The sequence below is a fragment of the Hypomesus nipponensis genome, chromosome 3 (assembly GCF_054491055.1).
Source record: "Hypomesus nipponensis isolate SF chromosome 3, ASM5449105v1, whole genome shotgun sequence".
NCBI classification, from domain to species: Eukaryota; Metazoa; Chordata; class Actinopteri; order Osmeriformes; family Osmeridae; genus Hypomesus; species Hypomesus nipponensis.
Genome location: NC_140363.1, coordinates 18,829,696 through 18,846,519, shown reverse-complemented (window position 1 = coordinate 18,846,519; position 16,824 = coordinate 18,829,696). Strand labels below are relative to the sequence as shown.

General features: G+C 45.3%; 1 protein-coding gene across 1 annotated transcript; it reads left to right on the top strand.

The window, feature by feature from the left end:
- The first annotated feature begins 607 nt into the window (after positions 1–607).
- LOC146300201 (synapse differentiation-inducing gene protein 1-like) lies at positions 608–8,084 on the top strand. Its single transcript, XM_084683351.1, has 4 exons — positions 608–801; positions 2,135–2,646; positions 6,234–6,371; positions 7,391–8,084. The coding sequence occupies exons 2-4, from the start codon at positions 2,200–2,202 to the stop codon at positions 7,547–7,549; spliced, it is 744 nt and encodes a 247-aa protein (XP_084539477.1). The 5' UTR covers positions 608–801; positions 2,135–2,199; the 3' UTR covers positions 7,550–8,084.
- The last annotated feature ends 8,740 nt before the right edge of the window (positions 8,085–16,824 follow it).

Sequence of the window (16,824 nt, the reverse complement as noted above, 5' to 3'; positions counted from 1 at the left end):
CAACCAACTTGGTAGGATCATGATGTATTCATGAGTATGTGAAATATTAATCAAATGTAAATGTCTTTATTTAATAGAATTCACGATATTTCACATTACTGCAGGAGTGTGCACATGTGTTGGGGGGTTTGATTAAGGGAGTTTGACAGAGACAAATGTTTTGGCTTTTAGGTTAACAAAGGGACAAACATCTACACTGTAATTGTATATGTGAAAGTGTAATCATAAGAACGTGTAGACCTTACAGATGCCTCTCCCGGTCAATGGTGATGCAAAACAAATGGATACCGAGGCCGGTCGCTGTCGGGCCACAAAAATAGGTGGTCGCGATAGCGTATCACCTGAGCATGCGTTGACAATCAGTATCATCGCTTTTTAGTATTACGGAAGTTGTGAATATAGGATTCTGTACGTAAAATGCACGAAATCCACATTTGGAATCGCATAGAGAAAAAATAATTATATAGATAAATGTGGGCTGTTTGTATCATCGTCATTGTTTGAGCTCCGCCCGTTCAGGTACAGTAGGGGCGCGAGCGTAGCGAGGTGAGTGAGCGTAAAAAAAAAACAACCCATCTGTCCTTACGGAATCCACACAGCGCTGGGTCGATGTTCACAGACGCACACAGCATTAAGCGAGATCTGACACGTGACTGGAAAGATACAAAAAGTGTAATTTGTTCTCTTTTTCGAGATTTTCTTCCTCAAATGTATGATATACAGAGATAAAGCGGGATGATTTAAATGGACCTGCGAAGAAAATGTTCTTGAGGTGGTCCAGGACAGGAACCTTTAAAATCGGTAAGAATCACTTGTGAATTTACATACTATGGCTGCATGTACTCGTGCTTAAAACGCTACATTTGTTAAATTGTAATATATTTGGAGAGGAAAGGGTAAGCGACAGGTTAAACACTCCACACTGCAAGTCAGTGTCTTAATATGAACTTGTCGTCTTAGTTGTTTAATGTCCAGTTGAACGGAATTCCTTCTAATCAAAAGAGCAGCAATACTGAAAATCAAAAGAGAATTGCTCTTTTATTTAACAGCAACACTGTCACCTGTGCACCAGATAAAAGACAGAACTTCATCATTTATATACTTCGCTTTGAAATGTTGGGAAAAGCATTTGTGTACAGTGGAAATCTTCATATATGCTTTATGTGGAAATGGAAGCCTCAAGCTGGAATAACCTGCCTTTATATGGTACAGTCTCCACCTAACATCCTGCTTATGTTGAGATATTTGTCATTTTGTCAGATGAGTTAAGATAGACTTTATTTCCCCAAAGGAAATCGATCTGCGACACGGAACACATTCTGCTGTTAAAATACAAGTACCTTAACACATGCATACACACATTGATCCATCCACTAACCAGCACACTGCCTGTCTTACAACACCTGTAACCATCACACACATACGATGTTCAGTACGAGTAAAGCAGCCTAATCACAATCAGATCCTCCTGAAGTGTTCATGTGTGCAGTAATGCAGTGAACAGGACTACAGGGTTAGACTGTCCGTCTGGCTGTGATGGACAGGGACAGAGGAATTGATCCTGCGGGGGGATTCGAACCGTCTGTCTGAGGGCGAAGCTGGTCCTCAGGGTGGAGGACATGGGTGGGGTAGAAAATCCTTTTTTTTCTGAGTGAAAAATCCCAGGCTTATAAAGAAAATGACAGCTTGCTTTGCTTTGGTGAAAGTGTCCTCTTTATCAGCAACATCACCAGGCTTATTACTGTAATGAGCAACAACAGGCTTCTCTGTATTCTGAAAACAAGGTTCTACGATGATGCCACGAAAACCTGTTCACAGGGTAACACTGCACACTGATCAACATGGACTGTGAAAGCCTCCAGCATCTGCGAGGCTTACACCGACTCCTACAGAGGCAGCTGGGGAAATGATGGATCATTTTTACCCGCATTTTAACAAGAATTCAGCATGATGAGATTTCCAAGGGCATGCGAGTGCAAGGAATCCAAATTTCATCTCGGATTACTGATGTGCCTTTTCCTGATGAGCACCAAGGTTCACCAAGGGTGTGCACAATAAAGCATCACCATGGCTGTTCATAAGTAACTCTCACCAAGCGTCTGATGGTCCCTAACTCTGTGTCTCGTCCCCTCAGCTCCCTGCCTGTCTCCTGGTGTCAACCCTCTCTGACCCTCCAGCCGACCCCCTCCTGAGCCCATCATGGAGAGCCTCTCTGAGCTCCAGAACCCACTCTTGGATAAAACCAGCCGCCACCTGGTCCAGGACGGCTACCAGGGCTACCAGTGTGACTACCCCGGCCACCCTTACCAAGACAACATCATCGGCTACCTGTACACGGGGACCAACGGCAAGACGAAGACCCAGCAGTTCCTGGATGCCACGTCCCTGCACCTGGCAGTGGAGGCCTTCTGTAGGCCCGGGTTCCTCCTCTACCGGGACGACGGCAGCCTGCAAAGCAAGGAGTCGAGGAGTGGGAGCTCTGAGACCACCTTCACTGAGGGGAGGGAGGCCGAGGGGAAGGAGGCCGAGGGGAAGGAGGCCGAGGGGAAGGAGCCGTCCAAGGTGGAGCTCCAGGAGAAGACCGACGTGAAGATCCAGACTGTGTCCCACAACGTGGAGGACGATGAGGGCCATGGAGACTATGAGGTGAGAGTTCAGACAGGACAACCGTCATTAACACTTAACAAGATGTTTTTGTCTACAGCACAATATAACTTATTTGAAAATGTTCTGCGGTGACACACAAAACCAAAACAATTTTGTTCAGCTTGGTAATTACTGGAAATGTTAGGTGGATAATTAGAACTGCAGGCTATCTAAATTATGCTCATTTGAAGAAGGTGATTTTTCCAGGATGAGTTCTTACTGAATAATGAGTCATGTCTCTCAGTGTTGCTTATTTTAATGATTTCATTTAGAGCACACCCCCTACATTGTTTTCTAATAGTCTGCCAGCATGATTCATGCTTATTGTTCAAATAATCAGTTCTCTAAATAGCTCATTAAATACTACTACTTCCAAATTGAATACACATAATTGCCCTGTTTTTCCATGTAGTCTCCAGGATGATCTCTGATGGCGTTTTTTGTTGTGCTTGGGAGAACCCCACGCACCTCTGCACTCTGAACCAAACAGCCACAACAGGGTGAAGCAACAATGTTTTCAAAAGTGGCAAAATCTACTTTCATGTGGTCAGAGTTAAACCACCTGGCAGGGTGGCACTCACTGTTGATGCCTAACTTGCTTGGTCATTCCAACTCCTCTCTGCCACCAGAGGAGCAGCAGATGGATAGATGCACAGGCAAGACGGCCATTAATGCCAGAACTAATGCAGTCCTTTGAAAGTATTAGGTGGGGGTTGTGTTGATGCATGGCCCTGGTGCAGGTGAGCCAGCAGACAAGTTATTCCAGGTCGATTCAAGCCACAAATGAATGTGAAGGCTGAGAGTCAGCTGGGAACATGAGAGGGTTCCTACTCTGCAGCTGGTGTGTGTGTGTGCGTGTGTGTGCACGTGTGTGTGTGTGCATGTGTGAGAGTGTTTTGAGCTACTGAGTTGACTGTGAGATGGGAAGTGGAAGCCAGGTGTGACAGTGTGCTAGCAGAAGATATCTTCAGGAGGAAATCAAAGTTCTTCAGAGGATGTTTGTAGTTGTGTATGAATGCACTAGGATGGGTGCCTATACGTGGCAGGAGTCAGTAACAGGTTTATTTAACGGTAAACTTGCTTTTAGTGCTACGTGGGGATTTTTTGTTGTTGTGATTTCAGATGAAAATGTAAACTCTCCTAAAACACTAACTGTTCTTCATGAGAGAGGGGGACTTAGGAGTGATGAGTTATGAGTTATGAGTGTGTGTGTGTGTGGAGGGGCTGAAATCTAGGGCTTGGTAGATGACTGTCTCGTGGCATGGCCTTCGCTGTCGCAGTGTGTGCCCCAAGGATGTGCCCACTGCCCCCTCCTGTCATTAGCCAATCCTCAGTGTCCTCTGTGTCATTAGCCAATCCTCTGGGGATGCAGATCCAGGATAATTAACAGTGCTGGGCTGTGCAGGAGTCTCATCAATTACACTAGCCTCAAACCACCTTGTACTCTGCCTGCCTGCCTGCCTGCCTGTCTGTCTGTCTGTCTGTCTGTCTGTCTGTCTGTCTGTCTGTCTGTCTGTCTGTCTGTCTGCCTGTCTATCTATCTATCTATCTATCTATCTATCTATCTATCTATCTATCTGCCTGTCTGTCTGTCTGTCTGTCTGTCTGCCTGTGTTTTTCATGTCTGATTTTCTTGTGCTGGCTGCTATCCTTGTTAGACTGTTTGTCCCGCTGCATGTACCCTGTTCAGTGCATGTACCCTGCCCACTGCATGTACCCTGCCCACTGCATGTACCCTGCTCACTGCATGTACCCTGCCCACTGCATGTACCCTGCTCACTGCATGTACCCTGCTCACTGCATGTACCCTGCCCACTGCATGTACCCTGCCCACTGCATGTACCCTGCCCACTGCATGTACCCTGTTCACTGCATGTACCCTGCTCACTGCATGTACCCTGCCCACTGCATGTACTCTGCCCACTGCATGTACTCTGCCCACTGCATGTACCCTGCCCACTGCATGTACCCTGTTCACTGCATGTACCCTGCTCACTGCATGTACCCTGCCCACTGCATGTACCCTGCTCACTGCATGTACCCTGCCCACTGCATGTACCCTGCTCACTGCATGTACCCTGTTCACTGCATGTACCCTGCCCACTGCATGTACCCTGCCCACTGCATGTACCCTGCCCACTGCATGTACCCTGCCCACTGCATGTACCCTGCTCACTGCATGTACCCTGCCCACTGCATGTACCCTGCTCACTGCATGTACCCTGTTCACTGCATGTACCCTGCCCACTGCATGTACCCTGTTCACTGCATGTACCCTGCCCACTGCATGTACCCTGCCCACTGCATGTACCCTGCCCACTGCATGTACCCTGCTCACTGCATGTACCCTGCCCACTGCATGTACCCTGCTCACTGCATGTACCCTGCTCACTGCATTTACCCTGCCCACTGCATGTACCCTGCTCACTGCATGTACCCTGTTCACTGCATGTACCCTGTTCACTGCATGTACCCTGTTCACTGCATGTACCCTGTTCTGTATCTGTGTAACGTGTGTAAACGTGCTTGTGGCTCATCATGGACCGCAAGTAACATTTAGCTACAGCACACAAACAGAACCTTCTTCCTGCCAATAGCCTCATCCGTCTGTTCGTAGCTTCTAATTGGCCGACAGGCGCTGTCTGAACCCGCCTCCCCTCCTGTCGTCTCCCAGCCCCTCCAAATTACCTCATTTATTTTCATCCCTGCGCCTCCATTTCCATTTTCTCCCCTGGTCACCCAGGCCTGTTTGATCCCTGCGAGTACCAAGACTAACAAAAGAATCCTTGACCTGATGGGGTCTATTCATTTAGCCCAAACAGCAGCTCCCTCTGGGGCCACAGGAAAGGTGAGGTTGCCTCCTCTTAAAGGTCGCTCCGGCACCTCTGCCTTGCCCAGGCCGCGGGGCCCGTGTTAACACGTCCCCATGCCAACGTGCCCCTCAGCCGCCGCTGGCTTTGCTATTCATTAGCCTGCTCCTCCACCAAGGGGTCTCAAGATCAAGGCTCGGTGTGGAGAGATCACACAGCAGACCCTGCCCCCCCCCCCATCCTCCTCCTCCTTCTTTCCTCAGAATGCTCCACACCTCTCAAGCAAATGGAGCAGAGGAAGGGGGTGTTGAGAAGAAGGGTGGGGTGGTGACGGTGGAGGGGGGGTGAGGCTCTTGTGCTGTAGAGGCAATTTAGCACATAAATGATGCTGTCTTTGAGCTGTTTCCCCCTGTCACTTCGCCGTGATGGAACAATCCGTTAATGCTGCCTTGTCTGTCAGCCTACGGGGGCTGTCAGAAGCCGGTCTCTCTCTCTGGCTGAGCGCCTCGAACGTTAGCATAACAAGAGGACTGTAGGTCCATGATTGGCTGTCCCAGAGACAGTGAGTCCACATGACTCTGCAGGCCACACCATCCTAGTGACATGCAGGTGACGTACGGAAGACTCCATTTCACGACACTGAAAATGTCCCCGTAAACGTAGGGCTCATGACACCATCAGATATAGCCCAGCTACAGGATCCCTGTCTGATGAGCGTGTGTGTGTATATGTGGTGTGTTTCTCTGTGTGTGTGTGTATCTTGCCCCCCCTCCCCAGAGCGACAGCTCCAGTGACAGCGACAGCGAGGACAACTTGATCCTGCAGCCTCCCAGGGACCACCTGGGCCTGGCCATCTTCTCCATGCTCTGCTGTTTCTGGCCCCTGGGCATCGCAGCCTTCTACTACTCCAACAAGGTACCAGCCATGCTCCTCCACCCCCTGCTCCTCCACCCTCTGCTACTCCACCCCCTGCTCCTCCACCCCCTGCCCCTTCACCCCCTGCTCCTCCACCCCCTGCCCCTTCACCCCCTGCTCCTACACCCCCTGCCCCTTCACCCCCTGCTCCTACACCCCCTGCTCCTCCACCCTCTGCTACTCCACCCCCTGCTCCTCCACCCCCTGCCCCTTCACCCCCTGCTCCTAGACCCCCTGCTCCTCCACCCCCTGCCCCTCCACCCCCTGCTCCTACACCCTCTGCCCCTGCCCCTCCACCCCCTGCCCCTCCACCCTCTGCTCCTCCACCCCCTGCTCCTCCACCCCCTGCCCCTCCACCCCCTGCTCCTCCACCCCCTGCTCCTCCACCCCCAGCTCCTCCAGCCCCTGCAAGGTCAGAGAGCACACATGCTCTGTGGAGTGCTCCCAGTGGCTCTCATGTCGTCCTCTGTAATCCTTACAGGCAATTGACTCTGTAAACTCCTCAGGTGACGCCCCCTTCTGTGGCTGACATGAGCACCGTAAATACTGCATAGCAATGACATGGAAACCTGGTATTCATCACCATGCAGATGTAGGACCTGGTGCTGTTGTCATAGATAGGGACTGGACCTGGCCAAAGTGGGTTGGTGGTCTGTCACACCGGTGTTCTGGATCTATAGAACCTCACAGTTCCTACATACTGAGCTGTTTCTGAGGTGATCAGATCCATCCTTAGTCCCTCTCCCCAAACCCATTTATCTCTTAGCATCTTTCAGACTAATTGCCAAGCCAATGTGTCGGAGGGATACATGGATTAAGAACCAGACTTATTTTTGGGCTGAATACAAAACATCCAAAGCAACACATTTGTCACTGTCGAAAGCTTAATGACATAATTGCCATAGCAACTAATAGCTCTCTGTGAATCCCTCGTTTTCCCTGCATTGATTGAAACACCTCCTCGCAGTGGTCCAGCCGCAGCTAACACTTGCTCCTCTCTGTGTGTTTGTGTCGGTGAGACGGGCAGGGCGGTGTCCAAGGGAGACTTCTCCAGAGCAGGGATGTTCTCCAGGAGGGCTCTGTTCCTGGCAGCCCTGGGCCTCACCCTCGGGACAGGCATGTACGTAGGGGTGGTGGTGGCCCTCATCGCCTACCTCTCCAAGACAGGACACGTATAGCAGCAAGGGCCTGGATGGGTGAATACGAAGAGGGTGAAGACAGAGAGAAGGGAGAGAGAACAGACTCGGATGGCCTCATCCCCCCTGACCTCGTGACCTGCCGGATGTTTGACTTCCTGAACACAACCCATCACCTGCTGGATAAAAGAGACTGCCCATCCTAAAGTGACGGGTCTGACACATACATGATAATGTTACTGTTCTGAAACTACCTGTGCTCCACCACCAAACATCTGCACTCACCCATCTGGCATCTTCATGCATCCGTACGGTGTGTTTGATGTTCTGTTTGACGTGTCAGTGGTGTTTTGTTCCAAAGGACGCCCATGTTTGGTGATCATAACTGGATGAATCATTGTGTCTGCGTTTCACACAAACACAATGCAGGTTCTGCTGGCAGTCTGTGGACGCGGAACAAAGCAAGCTGTCAGAGAATGTAAATAAACAGGAAAAAATGTATATCTAGAGGATTATCGTGTTGATTGTGTACTGTATATCTTGTCAGAATAAATCTGTTTGGCATGAGTAATGAGAATTCTGTCATTGTCAAGTCTGTCATTGTGCCTCTGAGAAGAGCTTAAGAAGGCAGAGCTGATTCTTGCCTTGCAGAAAACTGTCCAGAAGTATTGTTGGACCTTGTGAGTTATATCGACTTTCTCCCCGTGCCTGCGTGTCTTCCACAGCGCTCTGTGTCTCCAGCGTCACTCACAGCCTCCTGTAGAGGTGACTTTAGCTGCCACTAGACTGAATGCCCTGGCAACGGCCTGGCAACAAGACGTAGGTTCTGAAGTCAAGGTGTCAAAACCTCAATGAGTGCACTGTTCTCTGTTCTCTGTTTCCTCTCAAGGCTGCACCGGCATCAAGACCCTGGCTCTCTCCCTGGCCACCTGGCATCTAGTAAGACCCTAAGTGCCCCCAGCCAGAATGGACAGACACCCAATGTGGTTCCAGCCTTCAGCCTAACACTGTGTGTGTCTATACACGGCCATGAACGTTCAACTGGCTTTAGAAGGACATACTAAAACAGTTTGACTGCAGATCAAGAGGTCGCACGTTCAAATCCTGTACTGCATGTTTGCTCTTGATGTTTTGAGAGAGAGAGAGAGACACAGAGACTCCTGGAGCAGGTTCTTAGTCTTTGCATGGTCGACAGGGTGTAGACATACTAAAAGAGACACATACTAACCCCTTTGGTAATTTCATCCAAAACACACACACTAACCCCTTTGCTAATTTAATCCAAAACACACATACTAACCCCTTTGCTAATTTAATCCAAAACACACATACTAACCCCTTTGGTAATTTCATCCAAAACACACATACTAACCACTTTGGTAATTTCATCCAAAACACAGATACTAACCCCTTTGGTAATTTCATCCAAAACACACATACTAACCCCTTTGGTAATTTCATCCAAAACACACATACTAACCCCTTTGGTAATTTCATCCAAAACACACATACTAACCCCTTTGCTAATTTCATTCAAAACACACATACTAACCCCTTTGCTAATTTAATCCAAAACACACATACTAACCCCTTTGCTAATTTCATCCAAAACACACATACTAACCCCTTTGCTAATTTCATCCAAAACACACATACTAACCCCTTTGCTAATTTCATCCAAAACACACATACTAACCCCTTTGCTAATTTCATTCAAAACACACATACTAACCCCTTTGCTAATTTAATCCAAAACACACATACTAACCCCTTTGCTAATTTCATCCAAAACACACATACTAACCCCTTTGCTAATTTCATCCAAAACACACATACTAACCCCTTTGCTAATTTCATTCAAAACACACATACTAACCCCTTTGCTAATTTCATTCAAAACACACATACTAACCCCTTTGCTAATTTAATCCAAAACACACATACTAACCCCTTTGCTAATTTCATCCAAAACACACATACTAACCCCTTTGCTAATTTCATCCAAAACACACATACTAACCCCTTTGCTAATTTCATTCAAAACACACATACTAACCCCTTTGCTAATTTAATCCAAAACACACATACTAACCCCTTTGGTAATTTCATCCAAAACACACATACTAACCACTTGTTTCGAGCATCACGATGCACAACGGATGTGAGACATCCCAGTAGAGCGCTAGTGCTGTCTGAACACAGCAACGCTGTGTGATGTCAGTCCAGAGGTCATCATTTATGGAAGTGTGTATCAATCTATTTTTTAATTAGATCCAAGGGATACATTCTAGGTCAAATGCAAGGAGGAACCTTGCAAAATGAAGATCTTCATATATTTCTTTATATATTCTCAAGTCATCTGTCTCAAGTAGCCTGGTGCATCATTTTTTAAACTGGGGTACACAAACTCTCCAGGGGGTACGCAAGTAAAAATCTGAAATGGCCCACAATACAATGGGTAGTGACCGAAAGACCGAGATCGCAAATACAAGCGGCCCGAAATGAGCTTTCTCCGCTTTCTCCGCAGGGTGTCCGGGTTCTCCCTTAGAGATACGGTGAGAACCTCGGTCATCCGGGAGGGGCTCAGAGTAGAACCGCTGCTCCTCCGCGTGGAGAGGAGCCAGCTGAGGTGGCTCTGGCATCTGATCAGGATGCCTCCTGGACGCCTCCCTGGTGAGGTGTTCTGGGCACGTCCCACTGGGAAGAGGCCCCGGGGAAGACCCAGGACACGCTGGAGGGACTATGTCTCTCCGCTGGCCTGGGAACGCCTCTGGGTCCCCCAGGAAGAGCTGGTGGAAGTGGCCGGGGAGAGGGAAGTCTGGGCCTCCCTGCTTAGGTTGCTGCCCCCGCGACCCGACCCCCGGACAAGCGGTAGAGGATGACATGACATGACATGGCCCACAATACATTGTATTTTACGTATTTGACATCAGCACTGGAAAAGCAAAGGAAAAGGTTTATAGACTGTGTGACCGGTGTCCTGTGAAAGGATTCTCAAACACCAACAAGATTCTCTTTGGTGTCCCAGCCCATCTTTGGTGTCCCAGCCAATCAGTATTCCACATTGTCCTCTCTGTAAACAGCAGGACATGAAGACACTGCCAAAGATTCAGCAATCCAGTTGTCAACATCCATTTAGCAATAAACCCCAAACACACACCCATATGGCTTTCTCCTCTCTCCTTCTCTCTCTCTCTCTCTCTCTCTCTCTCTCTCTCTCTCTCTCTCTGTCTCTCTCTCCTCTCTCTCCCTCTCTCTCTCTCCTCTCTCTCCTCTCTCTCCTCTCTCTCCTCTCTCTCTGTGCTCTCTCTCTCCTCTCTCTCCTCTCTCTCTGTGCTCTCTCTCTCTCACACACAGAGACGCCACATGAAGTGCATACATCTTTCAAGTTCTTCTACCGCGTGCTTATCGTCCCTCACACCTTCACCACACGGCGCCCTGGTCCTCTCTGCCGCCGCAGTATCAGTCTGGACACTGGGCAGATAACGCCCTCACGGGCACAGACTTGGGCTTGACTTATCTCTCCTAGGCAACAGGAAAACACCACTGCAGCTATATGTCTTGTTCCTTCTTTCCCTCCGAGATAAGCAGAAACTGGATCCTTTTGAGCATTTGAGCGCTCATCCAAGCTGTTCCTGAGCCAGCTGAGGGCTCCAATGCTGTTTAGAGATAAGAGGTAGAAAGATGTGTCTTTCCCATCGCTACCTCTGAGTCTGTATTAAGACACATCACAGACAACGAAGATCGCCCTGGGTGCGGGAAGATTGGCATATACATTTGATGGATGTCAACTGGGTTTTGGATTGGATTAAGTGTTACTGGAGTAAAGTAGGTCTAACAGATTCTGAGCATGTGCAGATGATGGAAACTGGCAGCCAAACTGCCTACAGATGGCCTGCTGAAAATACCCACCAGCTCCCAGGGTTTCTGAGAGGAAGAGGAGGGCAGCTGGTAACTTGCCACACATCATAAGTCTTTCTAGGACATACCGTCAACTCTCTCTCTGCAAGACATAGGTCTATACCCATAGTCAGTCTGGGCCAGAACAGACTCATAAGACATAGGTCTATACCCATAGTCAGTCTGGGCCAGAACAGACTCATAACAAGAAACATTCTAGGTGCAGCATACATTGATTTATTTTCTGTTCTATTTTTAAAGTAGACTTTTTTTTCTTCTCAAAAAGCACCAATAGGTACACGTTTTCACAAATGAAATGGTGTGTTCCTTTTCATCAACTCCAAGGATATTGGGTTCACTGAGTGGAAAGCAATGAGAATGAGGGTTTTGATTAAGATGCAACAGTAGCTATGTGAAGTTTCACTGTTGAGAGATTAGGTATGATAGGAGCGCTTTGGCTGAATGAACCCTGGGAAAAAAGAGAAAAGTCTTAATTCCAGACAAATGATGTGGATATGAACCCCTAACAGACGGTAATATCATTGATTCTGCAACCATGAACTTGACAGGTACTAACACATTGATCAGGATATTTTAAGCACACATTTTTTAAGCACACATCTTTCACTTAAGTACAGATACTCATGTTTATAAAGGCTTTCATCGTCACAAGACAATTAATATTATTGATCATGCCACCAAATTAAAATTAAAGTAATAAGCTTGGTTTGAATGTTTTAAGAAGTAGAAAGTACAGACATTTGTGTACAAAATGTAAGTAGTGAAAGTAAAAAGTTGTCAGAAAAATTGTGAAGTAAAGTACTGGTACCAGAAAAATCTACTAAAGTATAGTAACATAGAATTTGTACTTTTATGACTTTTATTAGAGAGAGAGAGACAGAGAGAGAATGAGAGAGACAGAGAGAGACAGAGACTCCTGGAGCAGGTTCTTAGTCTTTGTATGGTCGACAGGGTGTAGACATACTAAAAGAGACACATACTAACTCCTTTGCTAATTTAATCCAAAACACACATACTAACCACTAACCCTTTGCTAATTTCATCCAAAACACACATACTAACCCCTTTGGTAATTTCATCCAAAACACACATACTAACCCCTTTGGTAATTTTCCCTTTGCTAATTCCATCCAAAATACACATATGAACCCCTTTGGTAATTTCATCCAAAACACACATACTAACCCCTTTGGCAATTTTAACCAAAACACACATACTAACCCCTTTGGTAATTTCACCCAAAACACACATACTAACCCCTTTGCTAATTTCATCCAAAACACACATACTAACCCCTTTGCTAATTTCATCCAAAACACACATACTAACCCCTTTGGTAATTTCATTCAAAACACACATGCTAACCCCTTTGGTAATTTTTTTTACTAAGCCCCTTTGGTAATTTCATTCAAAACACACATACTAACCCCTTTGGTAATTTTCCCTTTGCTAATTCCATCCAAAATACACCTATGAACCCCTTTGCTAATTTCATTCAAAACACACATACTAACCCCTTTGCTAATTTCATTCGAAACACACATGCTAACCCCTTTGGTAATTTCATCCAAAACACATATGCTAACCCCATTGGTAATTTCATCCAAAACACATATGCTAACCCCTTTGGTAATTTCATCCAAAACACACATACCAACCCCTTTGGTATTTTTTTTACTAACCTCTTTGGTAATTTCATCCAAAACACACATACTAACCCCTTTGCTAATTTCATCCAAAACACACATACGTACATATTGGGTTCAGTGAGTGGAAAGCAATGAGAATGAGGGTTTTAATTAAGATGCAACAGTAGCTATGTGAAGTTTCACTGTTGAGAGATCAGGTATGATAGGAGCGCTTTCGCTGAATGAACCCTGGGAAAAAATAGAAAAGTCTTAATTCCAGACAAATGATGTAGATATGAACCCCTAACATACGGTAATATCATTGATTCTGCAACCATGAACTTGACAGGTACTAACACATTGATCAGGATATTTTAAGCACACATTTTTTAAGCACACATCTTTCACTCAAGTACAGATACTCATGTTTATAAAGGCTTTCATCGTCACAAGACAATAAATATTATTGATCATGCCACCAAATTAAAATTAAAATTAAAGTAATAAGCTTGGTTTGAATGTTTTAAGAAGTAGAAAGTACAGACATTTGTGTACAAAATGTAAGGAGTGAAAGTAAAAAGTTGTCAGAAAAATTGTGAAGTAAAGTACTGGTACCAGAAAAATCTACTAAAGTACAGTAACATAGAATTTGTACTTTTATGACTTTTATTAGAGAGAGAGAGACAGAGAGAGACAAAGAGAGAATGAGAGAGACAGAGAGAGACAGAGACTCCTGGAGCAGGTTCTTAGTCTTTGCATGGACGACAGGGTGTAGACATACTAAAAGAGACACATACTAACTCCTTTGCTAATTTCATCCAAAACACACATACTAACCACTAACCCCTTTGGTAATTCCATCCAAAACACACATGCTAATCCCCTTTGGTAATTTCATCCAAAACACAAATACTAACCCCTTTGCTAATTTCATCCAAAACACACATACTAACCCCTTTGGTAATTTCATCCAAAACACACATACTAACCCCTTTGGTAATTTTACCTAAAACACACATACTAACGCCTTTGCTAATTTCATCCAAAACACATATGCTAACCCCTTTGGTAATTTCATCCAAAACACAAATACTAACCCCTTTGGTAATTTCATTCAAAACACACATGCTAACCCCTTTGGTAATTTCATCCAAAACACATATGCTAACCCCTTTGGTAATTTCATCCAAAACACACATACTAACCCTTTTGCTTATTTCATCCAAAACACACATGCTAACCCCTTTGGTAATTTCATCCAAAACACCCATACCAACCCCTTTGGTATTTTTTTTTACTAACCTCTTTGGTAATTTCATCCAAAACACACATACTAACCCCTTTGCTAATTTCACCCAAAACACACATACTAACCCCTTTGCTAATTTAATCCAAAACACACATATGTACATATTGGGACACAAATGAAATTGTGTGTTCCTTTTCATCAACTCCAAGGATATTGGGTTCACTGAGTGGAAAGCAATGAGAATGAGGGTTTTAATTAAGATGCAACAGTAGATGTGAAGTTTCACTGTTGAGAGATCAGGTATGATAGGAGCGCTTTCGCTGAATGAACCCTGGGAAAAAATAGAAAAGTCTTAATTCCAGACAAATGATGTAGATATGAACCCCTAACATACGGTCATATCATTGATTCTGCAACCATGAATGTTGACACACACTCAACACATCGTTATAATGTGTGAGTATTCATGGTGTTCCTGCGAAGCGCTTCCGTCTCCAGCTCAAGACTACCACCTTGTGGCTAAACCAACAACTCACTGTCACGCTGTCCTGGCTTATCAGAGCACCAGCTCATTTCCTTAGCTGCTTTTCACAACATAGTTATTGGAGTTAGAAGGTAAGAATGGCAAAAGTATGATAAGTATTTGACCTTGAACTGGGTTTGCTGTGTAACATTGTAAACTAGAACAGTGGACGCTATCAGAGTACCAAATCAACATCGAACAGGGTGTTCACAGGGTGTTCACAGGGTGTTCACAGGGTGTTCACAGGGTGTTCACAGGGGGTTCACAGGGTGTTCACAGGGTGTTCACAGGGGATTCAGCCTCCTACTTGACAAGTCCAGTAAGACCACTATACTGTCTAAATTCTTCCCCAAAGATATGATATGCGATGCTATATTAATGCAACCTAACCTATCATCGTATCTTATAAAGAAACACATTTAGAGTTGTTACTCTAAGCGACCAGCAGAGGTCTGAATAGCTCCATGGTTAAACCAGCGCCAACATTATTCTGATGATAAGAAATGGTGTGACGTTGCAGCATTATGCTAATTTTAATCCATCATCATGATACTATAGCTTGAAATCTCAGTATCCAAACAGATGACATTTAATATTGATGTTGCATTAGACTATTTTATGATCCCTCAGTCCCCCAGTTTAAAATCTTAAACCAAAAATCTGTCTATCAAGAGTAATGTTATAAATGACTCCCTCATCTCCAATATAAACAGCTTGATCTTCATCAAATCTGATCCATCATAAGCATCAGTTCCACTTCTGGAGGATTATATAGCTTTACACTGATGAGTAATCCTCACTTTGCATATGTCTTGGCCCTCGTAATTTAATCTGAGAGTGTATAGGGTGGCTGAGGCCTCCAGTTTAACCTAAGCTATTTTGAGTCTTACAGTCCAAACACACATATCACAGGATTCAAAGGATCCAGTATGAAACGGTTTGCTTCACTAAAGCTATAAGACTGGTTAACACCGACTCACTCAACGACAAAGCTGTTACTGATGAACACCAATCCTCCTAAAAGTTAAGGAGATTTTTAGGCACTCAAATCTAAGTTTCAACCTGACTGTTTCAAAAGTAGTTTAATACACAGACCGGAGAAATAAACTAGGATATCAGAACACCGTTTCCTAATATCATAAAAATCTTGAATATCTATTATAAACTTTCTGCAGGTGTGCATTAGACATCACTACAATTCAACCATTTTGATCACACCTATTGGACAAAAAGGTTGAGTACATGGATGGACAGTAAATGACATCATACTGAGGTTGAAGTATCTAATGGCTGCATATCAGTGGTTAGCAAACTGAATCCAACATCCAGTTCTGAGCAATGACAACTTTTTCAGTTAAGTGGTCACACTCTCCAGCTGTCACATATAAAATACACCAATCATTCTAACTCCCGGGTGCAATGTTTGAGCATTTCTATTACCCTGCGACTCTTGCTTCTAGTCCTGCTAATCTTTAAATTATGAAGACTAGTATCTGTCAACAAGGAAATTAGCAATCTAATTCCCCAGCCTGTGACAAGATGATTACAATTTGTTTGGAAGTCTCCAGTGTGTGAACAAGAGGAGAATACTGATAGTTTCCTCAACAAGATGTTCTCTGTCCAGTCATCTGATGCCCATTACATCACGGTTGATTTCCATACACTGGATATAGAATACAGAACAGAATATACTAGAATAGAATGTGAATTCCAGGAACATCAGAAATTACCAATATGAACTCAAGTGGCCCACAGGGCCAGACTGTCCCAGAGGAAGATTACACCGTATGACAAGCTGATAAAGACAACTAGGTCATCTAAACCTCAAAATTGACAGGATAACACAGCGTTACAGAAGCTCCAGAAGGTTTTAAGTCTGTATCCGCCCAGGCTATGCCTGTGTAGTCCCAGACTGCTGCCGCAGGCTCTCCTGGTTGAGAGTGAAGTTGACAGAACAGGAAGTGCTGTTCTGTGGGGACAGAGTCGATCCAAACCC